Source organism: Ahaetulla prasina, chromosome 3 (assembly GCF_028640845.1).
Source record: "Ahaetulla prasina isolate Xishuangbanna chromosome 3, ASM2864084v1, whole genome shotgun sequence".
In the NCBI taxonomy this organism is placed as follows: Eukaryota; Metazoa; Chordata; class Lepidosauria; order Squamata; family Colubridae; genus Ahaetulla; species Ahaetulla prasina.
The window spans coordinates 107,342,852-107,357,981 of NC_080541.1; the positions used below are offsets into that span (position 1 = coordinate 107,342,852).

Genomic DNA, 15,130 nt, shown 5'->3' on the forward strand with positions numbered 1-15,130 from the left:
AACATCAACTTCAGATATGCTGATAATACTTTGATAGATGTTTTAGAGAATGTTTTGCTGAAAATAAAGGAGTGCAAAAATTGATTGCTGCTTAAAAAGATTATTTCAGCAGACAAATTGAATGCAAATATATATAGAAACAGAAATCAATTTTATACTGCTAGGCTTAAAATTTCACAGAGATCATTGCTGCAATCATTAAATAAAGAGGTGTCTACTACTTGGGAGAAAGTCTGCAACAAATTTAGACAAAATATTAAAGGAATCATATTGACAGCAAAGGTATGCACCACTAAGGCTAGTTGTAAGATATGGCTGTGAAAGCTGGGCCATGAGAAAGGTTGAACAAAGAAAAATTATGAATTTGAATCACGATGCTGGGAAAATATCCTGCACTGCAGAATAATAAATCATTCAATATTACATGAAGTAAACTAGACTTCCCATTGGAAACTAATAATGAAGCAAAGACTTAGGTATGTTGGAACCTAATGTGAGGTTGAGAATCATTGGAGAAGACCTTGGTGTTTAGAAAAAGGCAGCTGAACAAGACACTGACAAAAAAACAAGGTAAATAGATACTATCACTGATAATACAAGATTAAACTTATGATTCTTTGTTTATATGAAGAATTCAAGGAAATAATATCCAATGGGTCAAAAAAATGAAGAAATGACTGAATAATAATAATTTTAGGATGCAAAAAGTGTAAGAGGAAGGGTAAGTCAATTACAAATTCACTCATATACCAACAAGGATAAAAATACATTATTAAAACACGCATGTATGTGATGCATATGTTATTAAAGCATGACTACAGCTATTCCTCCCTGTTTCATATCTCCCAAATGGATTAAGACCTATTCTCAGAATTACCAGGGAACTGCTAGAGTTTTGTTCCCAACACATCAGAACAGATGATATTGGGAAGGCTATTTTTCAATCTTGTATATCACAGGTTAGCCCCCAAAGGGTTCACAATTTTGCTGGTGCTTTTTTGTGCACATTTAATCAGAAGTAAAACTAGCTATGTAAATCAATATTTGTGAAGATTTTGTGAGCTGCCCAAATTTGTGACATATAAGATGGGTGGCCACACAGGTATTTTAAATTCATACAGTACATAGAAACATATAAATTTCTTGCATATTTGTGAACATGTGGCATTCTGATTAGTAATAAAAGGACTGTTCAACTGTGAGTTTTTTCTCATGGACCAACACATTTAAATAACTATTGGTATTATAAAACAATTTTATCTATTATAATAATAGATTATAATAATAAATAATAAATCTAATAAAATAATATTATCATATTATCATCTCTATACTAATGGGACATTGCCTCTCTGCCATACAAAGCTAAATGGAATAATAAAATTGTACAAATACCTCATGTGACAAATAGAAAGCAGCTATTCCCAATGGCCAGAAACAACACAGCATGGAGAATACACTGAGTCCAAGATGATCCCTGGGAGGCATCATAAGGAAATGGTCTTCACTGTCGGTGTCACTTGAGTAATCACTCTGAAACAGCCAGAGAAAAGGACCATGAAGTACGACAAGTTACTGGCAAGACTAGCCCTTTCTCTCTGCATCAGGCATACCTATGATCCATTTTCTTCAAGGCAACATAGAATTTTCTGGCTGAAATTATGGATAAGAGATATTTGTACTCTCCTGCAATGAAAGAACATTTTAGAAGAATCATGTTTTTTTAAAAAAAGTTCTGATAGGATGACATTATTAGAAATTACTACAGAAAAGGTAACTTTTCACTTCTTAAAATTATGATGAAGGAGGGTCATCCTATTCTGCAACACAGTGACCAACCTCTTGCAGCAACAGATTTTAAAAAGAGGGAAATCACCACGAGTGTCATAATGGTAAAAAGTTATCCCTATACTATTTAAGAACACTGAAACATATCCCCACTATCTGTATTATGGGGTGATTTGTGATGGTTGTGACATTTTTGGTTATCTGAATCAGCATGAGACCATGGCTACATGGGTTCAGATTAAGAAACACATCTACTTGAATATATCCCTTGGCACACACTCTTGTATGTGTTAAGCCTTTCATCTTGCAAGCATTCTCTGTATATACAAAAGCAATAAATCAGGCCAGACCAACACATGACTTTGTTATTAGAATTACTTACTTGGCTCTGCTCACATTTTTAAGTCTGAATGGATTTTCTGAAGATGGTTAAAGGATAACTCATAACAAAAGGCCAAATGCTAAACAACATTTAATTTGCTATGGGGAAGATTAAAATACCAGATGCCACTCATCAACCAAATAAAATTCTTTTCCAGCTTTGTCAGCTGGCAACTACAGAAAAAAGAATCTATTAAAAATCAAATAGACTAAATGAGTAAACATAAGATATATGTTGGCCAACAGCCCAAACTCTTCAAATAGTAAGCTTAAATGAGGTTCAGATAATAATACATCCGTGTAACATGGAATACTTTTACATTCAAAACAATGTTTTAATGAAATCCTTGCGCTGTGGCTATAGCAGTGTTTGATCAGCTATTGAGGTAGATGAAATTGGAAGCAGATGACAGTGAGACACAAACACATTCTGATATTTGAATTCATTTCAAGCTGACTGATGATTAGTAGCTAAAGAGACACTAGCAAAACAAATAAGGCTTGGGAAAAGTCAGAGAAACTAGATCTAAACTGGAAATACAGCAGTCTTCCCTTGTTTAAGGGAAAAGCAGTAATATAAAATAGTGATAATACAAATCCAACCACCATCTAGACTACATACCCTCTTATCTCTACTCCTACTTCTATTGGCCAACTACATAATTTCATTCAGTGTATTTAATTTCATTTCACCCCAAGGAGCATCCTAGAGGAATACCTTGAGTTTAATATTCTTACAACTCCACAAAACTGTGAGACTCTAGGCACTTTATAGTAATAAATATACAATAATAGTAATATAATTAAATTTCAATGTTGGTGGCTCTGTAATCAACTCAAGGGTCTGTCAGAAGATCCACGTCTTTACCAATTGCTGGAATGCAGTAAGAATGGAAACCAGAAGGCAGAGGGCCTAGAGCAGTGGTTCTCAACCTGTGGGTCGTGACCCCGTTGGGGGTCGAATGACAATTTGCCAGGGGTCGCCTAAGACCATCGGAAATATGGAAAGTAAACTTGCGAGTCAAAGAATCGCGCGCCAATGGTTGACTCCACAAGCCAGCTGCAGGCTCTTCAAATCGCTAGCCGAATTCGGCTTCAGGCGCGATGAATTAAAAAAGAGAGAAATCTTTGCTCTGATGTCTCCCTCTCAAGCCAGCTGCAATCACTCCCAATCGCTAGCCTAATCTGGCTTCAGGCGCGATAAACTTAATAGGGGAGGAGTCTCCACTTTAAAGGTGATAAAATGCTGTACAATCAGGCCAGAAATGCACTAACAAGGGAGATCAGAGCAGCAAAAAGAAACTACTCTGAAAAGCTAAAGAATCAATTCTCAGCAAATGAACCAGCAAACATGTGGAAAACTCTTAAAAATATCACCGGCTATGGCAAACCTCCTTCTCAGGCTGAAGGTAATCAACAACTGGCAGATGACCTGAATGAGTTTTACTGCAGGTTTGAAAGGAAACCACAGCCACCTATCTCCACAACCCCCATCTCAGACACACCAACAACAGCCAAGCCTCCTACAACTGACCCCATTTCATTGGGTTCACAACCCCTAGTGATCACAGAAAAGGAAGTGCAGGACCTATTTCACAGACAAAAGCCAGGAAAAGCTCCAGGCCCAGACAAGATAACTCCTTCTTGCTTAAAAGTCTGCTGACCAATTGGCCCCCATCTTCACCCATATTTTCAATAAATCACTAGAGATGTGTTATGTTCCTTCTTGCTTCAAACGCTCTACCATCATCCCAGTGCCGAAGAAGCCCACCATCAAGGAACTGAATGACTACAGACCAGTTGCTTTAACATCTGTAGTCATGAAAACCTTTGAAAGGCTAGTGCTTTCCTACCTGAAAACCATCACGGATCCGCTGTTAGACCCCTTGCAATTTGCATACCGAGCAAATAGATCAACAGATGATGCTGTTAATATGGCTCTGCACTACATCCTACAACATCTTGTGTCTCCCAAGACCTATGCAAGGGTCCTTTTGTAGACTTTAGTTCAGCATTCAATACCATCATTCCAGACATTCTTCTAACTAAGCTAAACCAGCTACAGGTACCGGAACAGACTTGTAAGTGGATCACAAGCTTCCTAACAAACAGGAAGCAGCAGGTGAAGCTAAGCAAGATCACATCAAATACCTGTACAATTAGCACAGGGCCCCCCCAAGGCTGTGTGCTCTCCCCACTTCTCTTCTCTCTGTATACCAATGACTGCATCTCCAATGATCCATCTGTTAAGCTACTGAAGTTCGCAGATGACACAACAGTGATTGGTCTCATTCGAGACAATGATGAATCCGCATATAGACGAGAGGTCGAACGACTAGCCTTGTGGTGCAACCAAAACAATCTGGAACTGAACACACTCAAAACCGTAGAAATGGTGGTAGACTTTAGGAGAAACCCTTCCATACTTCCACCTCTCACAATACTTGACAACACAGTATCAACAGTAGAAACCTTCAAATTTCTAGGTTCTATCATATCGCAAGATCTAAAATGGACAGCTAACATCAAAAACATCATTAAAAAAGGACAACAAAGAATGTTCTTTCTGCGCCAACTCAGTAAGCTCAAACTGCCCAAGGAGCTGCTGATCCAGTTCTACAGAGGAATTATTGAGTCTGTCATTTGCACCTCTATAACTGTCTGGTTCGGTTCTGCAACCCAACAAGAAAAACACAGACTTCAGAGGATAATTAGAACTGCAGAAAAAATAATTGCTACCAACCTGCCTTCCATTGAGGACCTGTATACTGCACGAATCAAGAAGAGGGCCGTGAAAATATTTACAGACCCCTCGCATCCTGGACATAAACTGTTTCAACTCCTACCCTCAAAACGACTCTATAGAGCACTGCACACAGAACAACTAGACACAAGAACAGTTTTTTCCCAAAGGCCATCACTCTGCTAAACAAATAATTCCATCAACACTGTCAAACTATTTACTGAATCTGCACTACTATTAATCGTCTCATAGTTCCCATCACCAATCTCTTTCCACTTATGACTGTATGACTATAACTTGTTGCTGGCAATCCTTATGATTTATATTGATATATTGACCATAAATTGTGTTGTAAATGTTGTACCTTGATGGACGTATCTTTTCTTTTATGTACACTGAGAGCATATGCACCAAGACAAATTCCTTGTGTGTCCAATCACACTTGGCCAATAAAATTCTATTCTATTCTATTCTATTCTATTCTATTCTATTCTATTCTATTCTATTCTATTCTATTCTAATGCCTCCGTCCTCAAGGCAATTGCAAGCAGTTCAGATCGCTAGCCAATATGGCTTCAGGCACGATAAATTCAAAACGAAAATAATTTTACTGTTGGGGTCGCCACATCGTAGGGAATTGTATTAAAGGGGTCGCAGCACTATAAAGGTTGAGAATCACTGGCCTAGGGGGCAGGTTGTTACATAAAGAGGGAGCCTTCAAAAAAGAGTGCCCATCATCAGCCCCCACCCCTTCTATAGTGCTTTCAAGGTAACCCTTGCATGTGAATTCAGGCCATCCCAGCCAAGAAAGGTCCTTTTATTTCTGAAGATCCAAGCCATATAGTTTTAAACCCCCTGCCTGGGCAGGGGGTTGGACTACAAGACCTCCAAGGTCCCTTCCAACTCTGTTGTTGTTGTTGTTATCATTATTATTATCATCATCATCATCATTATTATTATTATTATTATTATTACTATTATTATTATTATGGTGGTAGTCAGCAGATTTTATATTGAATTTGGACTGGAACCCAGTTCCTATCCCCAATCTAGGCTCAACAATATCAAGTACTTTTGCTTATTCCTTATTGTATTTATGCATTATAAGTCTTAATAAAATGCCTTGGAATGCATAGAACTGTTTTGCTTTCAAATGCAGTTGTCCTGTATCTCCTATAATTCCAAGGTTTAAGGTTAATTGATTTGATTAGTATTATGAGTATTGGGGATACCAAATTGGAGAAGGCTAATGAAGAACAATCTGTAAGATTTTGGTTTAGATTAATAAATCATGGGAATATCTAATGGACTTACCAAGACGGAATCATAGAAGATATCTGAGCATGACTATCATTAAGAAAAAACTCCTTTTAACCCTACCCCTAACCCTGTAATCCCTTATTTTTAGATAGAGTCAGGGTGACTGTATGGAGCTGAGCATTTACTGGCCAGATGCCCTTCCTGACACCATGTCAGGACCTGACACCTCACCGCCCTGAGTCCTTCGGGAGAAGGGCGGTATAAAAATCTAAATAATAAATAAATAAATAAATAATGTAGAGTTTGCAGCAGATATTTCTCTGAGAAAGAAATATTTGCCATTACCTGGGATTGAACTCTCAACCTTACAAGTGGGAGGTGAGTGTGTCTTCACCACAAGAACACCATGCCACTAGAATAGGAGAAAAAAATAATGCAAAAGGATATATCAAAAAAAAAAAAACTCCCAATAAGAAGGTAATCTGGAGTACAAGTTAAGAGTTCTGATCAATATTTCAAAAATGATACAGCTCCTGGGACACACTGCTGACAATGACAATGTCAAGCCCAGCATCTTTCTTTAAAAGAAAGTGACTTGGAGTTATATATTAGCTGCCAACAGACAGGGGGAAAAAACATTATTTAAAAGATGTCCTTAGACTCCAGAGTGAAATTAACGGTAGTATTGCCAAATAGGCAGTTGAGAGACAGCCAGATGAAGGGGGAAACTTGAATATTTTTTTAATTTGAAGTTATTTGAAATTGAGACACAAGGAACTGGGTATTGTTGTTGGGTTTTGTTTTTTTTTTTAAGTGAAGCTACAGACACGGACAAGGAAAAAGGAAAGCAATTTCATTAATTGACTCGTTGATTACTTCAGTTCAAATAAGCAAACAGTAAATGCATCCAGTTTGAACGTAGCACTTTATTCTAGCACTTCAGCAATACCTGTGTCTCTTCAGAATATATTCAACAACTGGCTTATCACAAGCTAACCACCTCTCCCACAGACATCCGATACAATCAATCAATTTTTATTACAGTCATAGTTTAGTGTTACAAATAAAAGCATTATAAACAATAATAAAAAAATTAAAAATTAATAAAAGACAAAACACTCTATTACAATCGATGATGGATTATCAGTGAGCAGTTAGAGTCTGTCTAATTTGGCACACAGCATAACAGAATTTGGCCACATTCAGAGAAATTTCTTCGTACTGGTCTGATAACAGTTGTACATAGAAGAGATCAGTATTTCCTGGATATTTTATTCTGTGAGGTATTATAAATTGAGCCTGTAAGTTCCTATAAAGCCAATACAAGCCACAATGAGCCACACATTTATTGCTGCAATCAACACTGCAGCACAAAGCCCAGACTTTTACGCTTGTACCAACATACAATGCAAGTATATAAGTCATATTGTTTGATGAAAGTAAAGCAGGCTGCTGTTTGCTGCAACGAGGAAAAATTGCCGAGAGGCAGAGGCAGATTTCTTTTTGTTGTTTTCCTCACCAAAAAAGGCAGGTGCGCCTTATAGTCCGGAGCATCTTATACTCCGAAAAATACGGTAGTAACTCACATCCCATAGATGGAGATACAGGTCGTTCTCAAATTACATTTACAATTGAGCCCAAAATTTCCGTTGCTGAGATATTTGTAAAGTGAGTTTTGCCCCATTTTACATCCTTTCTTGCCAAAGTTGTTAAATGAATTACTGCAGTTGCTAAATTAGTAACACAGTTGTTAAGTGAATCTGGCTTCCCCACTGAGTTTGCTTGTCGGAAGGTCACAAAATGGGATCACATAACCCTGGGACACTGCGGCCATCATAAATATGAGTCCATTGCCAAGCCTCTGAATTTTAATTATGTCACCATGGGGATGCTGCAACAGTTGTAAGTGTGAAAAATGATCATGTCACTTTTTTCAGTGCTGTTGTAACTTCGAATGGTCACTAACAAACTGTTGTAAATTGAGGACTACCTGTATAAGGCTACAATTTGTCACAAAAGCAACATGGTACTCCTTATGCTGCTTCAGTAATGTCTGAATCTCTATTCTATTCCATTTTCTGCTCTGAATTATACAAGTTATTCTTTTTACCTTTTTGGACTTTATTTTGGTATATAATTTTTGCTTCTTTTAAGAAGCAACCAACTAAATAGACCAACAGTTTTGGAGATCTTTTTTTATATTATTTTTTTTATTTTTTTAAAAAACAAACAAACATACATACAAACAAATAGTACATTTTTTCTAAATAGAGTATTGACTGAGTCAAAATTTATACAGCTTATAACATAAATATTTCCCAAATGTAATTTATATATTTCAATTTCTGCCATAATATTCTTTTTTCTACTTTTTTATTTTTCATCTCTACTTAATATTTAATATATAATCAATATTATCATCTGCCCTAACCTCCAATCTTAATCTTATTTCATTTCATTATCTTATTTCTCCATTTATCACATATATTTCTCAAAATCACCACATTTGTAAATCATCATCAATTTGTTTTCTCTTATTTCCTTTTTTCTATTGAAACCCTTTAATTTAAACATAGCTATTTCCATCCTTAGTTTCTATTTTTTTTAATTGTAGCTTGATATTTCACATTTATCTCTTAATGTCAATTATTTTCTAAGGTGGACCAATTTATCATTTCTTATTTCCCTATTAATCATTTTACTATTTTATCAAAAACAATGTATTTCTTCAGATTTATTTTTCACACCACCTTTTTCAGATACAAACATTTCCTTAATCTCTTAATCATCTTCTTTTTCTTAATTTCTATTAATATCTTATTCAATTTCAATTTAATTTGAATTTCCATATCTTAACCCCTTCTAAATATATCATAATGTCATATTAACCCCTTCTAAATATATCATAATGTCATATTAATACAATTCATTTAATTTTCATCATCAATTTGTTTTCTTATTTCCCCACTGTTGATCTCAGTGTAATCATTTAATTTTCATCATCAATTTGTTTTCTTATTTCCCCACTGTTGATCTCAGTGTAATGATTTAACATTTTGGGCATTTAAATTAGTTTTTTAAGGGATGTTTTTAATTATTGTGAGTATCTATATTTTATCTGCCTGTTCACCGCCCTGAGTCCTTCGGGAGAAGGGCGGTATACAAATTAAAATATTATTATTATTATTATTATTATTATACCATTCTTTTTGTATTTCACAATTTATATCACAATTTAATTTTTACAATACTGATATTAATACAATTCATTTAATTTGTATTAACAACACAAATATTAATAATAATAATACAGTTCACATTACTATAGGTATATATCCTATTACCCTTCCTCCTTTACATTAATTAGTCCTTTTCTCTTGGTCCATACAGCAATCCACCTCTTAAAATTTTTCTCCCTTTATCCCATTCTCTCATTTTCTTTTTTCTTTTTTTTTCTTTTTATAATTATTATGTCTTTTTTTCTGTATCCTTCCTTTGACTTTTAAATCCTTTACTTGTTTAGTTTGCCCTAAGTTCCCATCTGATCAATTCCCCTTTTCTCCTCTCACTTTCTTATTTCCCCACTGTTGATCTCAGTGTAATGATTTAACATTTTTGTGCCTAATCCTTTCCCCTTTTCTTTTCTCTCTTGCTTCGTCCTATCCTCTCTATTTTTGCCACTGTTAATCCCAGTGTAATCATTCAAAATATTTTCCTCTAGCCTTTTCCCCGTTCCTTTTCTTCCCTTAGTTTGCTTCTTTTTTGCAGGTTGTTTCCTTCTATCCCTTCTCTTTTTTTCATTGTTACTCCCAATGTAATCATTTAATTTTTCATCATCAATGTCTTTCTCTTCAGTGCTATTTTCTTGCTTCTTGTTCTTACTTTCTTTATCCAACTGAATATGTCCTGATACAATTTCTCATTTTCTATCAAGATTAAATGATACACACATCATTTGACCATCTCAATTAGTTCCTGCCACATTTTGACATTTCGGTTTGTTTTTAGAGTTTTGTTATTTTTCACCTCTTTTGGTTGTCGAGGTCAAACAGCTTAAAAGAAAACAAATCCTCCTTCAAACTTCTCATGGCTCTTGTAGCTCAAGGTCACTGTAATTTTTTCCAGATTTGAAATTGTTTGTTGTAGTGTTTTTTTTCAGGAGCAGATGTCTCTCTCCAATCCACAAGTTTCACATCAACGAAGTTGCAAAATATCCAATTTGTGTATTAAATCTGCTTATCAAATGCTTTTCAAGTTTCTTCTTTCTTTTCTTAATTTTATATACCCCAAATTCCAATTTCAAATCCAATTTCAAATCCAATTGAAAAATTCCCTTTACAGGGCTTTTCTATTTTGAATTTTTCTTTATTCTTCCTTCAAAGTTCAAAACTTTTAAAATTATGTCCAATCTTGTTCAGAAACTATTTTCTTTCAGGTTTCTTTTTCTTATAATAATTTTAATATCTCCAAATCCAATTTCCAATCCAAATATCAAGCTCCGTTCTGGACTTTAGTGCTTTAACTTCTGTTTTGTTCTTCTCCCTCCATTAACATTCCCAATGCCAATTAGCTGCTATTTTGTCATCGGAACTTCTTTAAAAAATTTTTAAATACTTCTTTTTTACCTGTGAGCCGGCCAATCACTCACCCGGTACCAATACTCTGTCCAAAACACCGGTCCTGCACAAATCTTATTCCAGTTGCCCCAGCTTCATGACGGTCATAATGGCTGCCGCCCCCGCTGCTGGATTGAAGAGTCTCCTCCGACCTCCAAGGAACTTGCCTGTTCCTCTTGGTCATCCGAGGTGCCTCTTCTTCTTCACCATCCCTACAAGACAGATCCAGTCTGAAGACCACCACCGCCCAACAGCGGTTTGTCTGGCTGAATTTTCACAAGACTCGTCGGAGCCTGCTGTTTTCCAGCCAGTCTCGCCGCAACACTTCTGGTTCTTCCAGTTTTGGAGATCTTAAAGCTGATTCACACTTGTGAGCATATCAGCTGACTTCTTATTTTAATTTCTTCCTATAAACCATGAAGTACATAATAATCTTCTGATTGATTAGTCAATTTCTTCTATTAGCTGTAGAAATCTCCTAAAATCTTGATCCCAGGAAGCATTTCTTATGTTCTAAGTATCTGTATATCTCAGAATTATTTCAGAGAGATTAGATTTTGCCCATCTATACTGATTTTATACATTTCCACGAAAACACAATCACAATCACATAAACATATAAGAAACCTATCCAGGTACAGTTTTTAGAGGATGAAAGTTACAGCTTGTAGCTTATCATGTAACCCATACCTGCTGCATTTTTTATATATGCAATCAAAGCTACAGGAGCTCTACACTTGTCACATTGGTCACTGTATGTTTTAAAAACAACTTTCTCACCTTTATTTCTGCTCTAACCATCAGCCCAGCAAACAGGGCAATATTTCCTGAAGTTCTACAATCAGAAGAACCCTTTCTTTCTGAATTAACACTGTCTACACAATGGATTCTTGCATCCTAAAAGGTTTGTCTGGACAAAAACACCTTGTTAATTAGGGTTTCCTGCCCACACTTCCCAATTCTGAATTTGGCTTCTGATGGAAATGAACTCAACCAAGCAAAGTGGGAATCATCTTTGTACATGGATCCTTTTTCTTTCTGTTTTGGGACTACTTGAATGATGCTGTTACATCTATTGCAGCAAAGGAAATGTAAAGGAAGTAAGTAACAATGATTTATCTAATTTAACAAGTCATTTCTGTGGGTGGGCATTATTTCATTATTTAAAAATGCTAACACGGTTAGCATGTTTTAAAACAGAATGTATCCTACAATCCACAATTTATCCTATCATATTATTTGCAATTGACAATATACCAAGAAAACTTCCCTGACCTCTAGTTCTTGGAAGTCGTCGTCGTCGTCGTCATCTTCTTCTTCTTCTTCTTCTTCCACATCATAGGAGAGGGTCTGGATCTTAATCTCATCTGTGGATAGACTGACAAATTTGCCTTCAGGATAATCCAGGCAGCCTTTGGTGGGTGACTTGTCCTCAATAAAAGTTGTTTCACAGCATTCTGCACTCAGGCTTTCTCCCCACGATCGTAGCATGCTTTCTGAATAGAGGATGATGTTTGGATGATAGCGGGATTCTACTGTCTGTGGCAGAGTACTGGGGTCAAGAAGCTGTTGTATTGGGTCATTTGGGGGATAGAGAGTCCCAACTGGCCGACCCTGATACTGAGCAGTTGGATATACAGATACCAACCCCTCCCTGTTTTCAGCCATTAAGTTCCTTGTGTTAATCAACCCATTCTTCTTCTTGGTGTCAATTGCCTTATTATGCTTTTTCAGCATACCTTTCTGTTTAACTAAGCCATCCATCCTGGATTCCTTTTCCTCTGTTGTCTCAATGAATTGTCATTTGTCTGATAAAAATCACATAGAAAAAAACTATTCCATTTTCCTGAGAAAGAGAGAGAAAGAGAGAGAGAGAGAGAAAAAGAAAGCTCATTATAGAAGGGAAATAAGCGCCCACCTTTATGCTGATCTAATGCCAGCTCTTAAGAGTTGAAAATAAATTTAGCTCTTGCAGATGCAAATCATATTTCTAAAGCATTTGGTACAAATGTTCATTGTTAATGAACAGAAGATAGTGTTGAAAATTATTTTACAACAGAGAAGTTTTTTACATCGTTGGACAGCTAATGCAGCGTAAGGTCCAAGAGCCGGAGAGATGATCCATGAAGCATCTGGTTCAAATCACCTCCCTGAACTAGGTCTTAGATAAGCTAATATTGTTCAGACATTCTTACATATACAATACTCACAATACTCACATTTAGAGATATTATAAGATATAAAATAAATTGGAAAGGAATATATTGGCAAAAGGTAGAATACAAGCATTCCATCAAACACTGTCCTCTTTTTTTTTATTAACATTATTAATAATTTGGACAAAACAGATGAAACAGATGACTTTTACAGTTATTTTATGAATAACTATACTCAAAAAGTTCAAGTGCAATGATGGGACCAATATTCTCCAACATTATTACAACCAATCCCTTTGAGGTTTTCTAATTATAGTGTTTCAGAAGTGACTACTTAAATGCTTAAATCCTTGTCTTCAAGAAAAAAACAATTTTAATTCAATTGGTTAAAAACTCATTCCACTTAAAAGAGTGAGCATTAATTGTACCTCCGATGATATCACTGCAGGAAGAATCAGTGTGCTAGGCTTTGGTCTGGAGCATCTAATAAATGCAGAAGCCAAAGACAGCATCCTGTAAATCCTACACAATTTGATACACTTTGTTCAGCACGCACAGTACTCCCCCGCCCATGCTGTAGTACAGCCAACACATCATTTAATATAAAAAAGCTTACTTGTTCACATTTATATAAAAAGAGAATGGCGTAAATATGGTAAAGAAGTAGTGCTTACAGTATATTGAATCATATTTCATGGACACAGATTTGCTCCTGCAACTATGTAATCTATCCAGAATTAAAAATTAATTTCTAGGCTAAGGAGTTGTCTGAGTCCCAATTTTGAATACCTTTCTTTTCCTCCATTTTTCAGAGAAACCAACTTAGCTCTGTTTGCAATCAACCCAAATAGTTTTAATCCTCCATGGAGCTGGAGAGTTTCCCTTTGTTTTTCAGAGTAGGGCTTTTTTCTGTTGACTTCCAGGATGTTCCTGAGGTCATGTTCCTCCATTTCCAGGTACATCTTCCAGTGATTCCCGCCCCACTCCATCCAATCCCTCTTACATGTCTCAAGATAAGACCTTTTAAGTAGGAACAGTATTCTGAAATAGGATTCTGAAATGATTAAACTTTTCTTCTCCTAGCCATAAAAAAGGGTGTTTTGGTTTATGTGCTATGAGGCATGTCCTACTCAGGAAGCCTTTTTTCTTTTTTTTGCCATCTGGGATGAGTGTGTCAGGAAATGCACTACCTAGCTAGTCAATGTCTGGCAGTAATACAAAGAGAGACTGCAGTTAACTGTTAAGAAAAAAAATTCTAACAGTAATCAACCGTGGGGCCAATAAATCAGAGAGGTGATGTTGCAAATGTGTTCAGATGGGGACCATCATCGCTGATGCTTTTGTATGAATTCCAGTACTACAATGGAGGGAGGTGGGAATTGATAGTGTGATGGTGTGAAATGGATTATGTTTTATGTTATATTTTAGATTATGTTTGTTAGTTACTATACCCTGTATTCTGTTCTGGGAAGTCTCGGGGGGGGGGAAATGGGGGGAGGGAGAAGATTATAAATTGATTGATTGTCATTGTACAGGAATAATGATAGAATTAAATAAGTTGGAATGGTGTGAAGTCGGGGCTGCTTGGTAACCACTCCAGAAGGGAAAGGGTAAGGAAAGAGGAGTAAAGAAGGAAGAAATTAGGTAGGCAGGTAGGTAGGAGAGAAGGGAGGGGGAAAAAAGGATAGGAGGAAGAGAAGGAGGGGAAGATAGAGGGTTAGAAAGGGTGGGAGTGAGAAGTGGGAAGGAGGAGGGGAAGTAGGAAAGTGAGGAGGAGGATGGTGGGGAAAGTAGAAGAAGGATGAGAAGGGTAGAAAGGATTAAGGAAGGGAGTGGCAACCGAGCAGGCCCGATTGAGCATAATTTGAGTATAGGATCGATTGCTGGATAAGTGATTGTACTGTACACTGGTCAAATTGTGGGAATTATTATGGAAAATAAAAAACTTTAAAAAAAAACAATGGAGGGAGGTGGGGTTGAATTATAGCCACCCTCCTAAGCTAACTCAGAAATATTGTCTTTTTGTTCAGTATTCCCTGTCAACTAACTTATGCTTCGCACAAAATTATTTTCTTACCCCAGGAATAACCAGCTGTTTATGAGATGCAGGAAATAATCAGACCTACAGTACATGGCTTTCAGAAGAGAAATGTAACTTTCAAAAGCAGATGGAGCTAAAAGTAAAT

General features: G+C 36.3%; 1 protein-coding gene across 2 annotated transcripts in view; it reads right to left on the bottom strand.

Annotated features, from left to right (window-relative positions):
- The window catches only part of SYNDIG1 (synapse differentiation inducing 1), a 33,038-nt gene that overhangs the window by 12,918 nt on the left and 4,990 nt on the right, over positions 1-15,130 (bottom strand). For both annotated transcript variants that reach the window (XM_058177803.1, XM_058177804.1), the window contains exons 2-3: positions 12,064-12,634; positions 1,396-1,533 (exon numbers count right to left, since the gene is read on the bottom strand). In XM_058177803.1, the coding sequence (XP_058033786.1) occupies positions 1,396-1,533; positions 12,064-12,552 (627 nt within the window). In that variant the 5' untranslated portion in view covers positions 12,553-12,634. The remainder of the gene's footprint in view (positions 1-1,395; positions 1,534-12,063; positions 12,635-15,130) is intronic.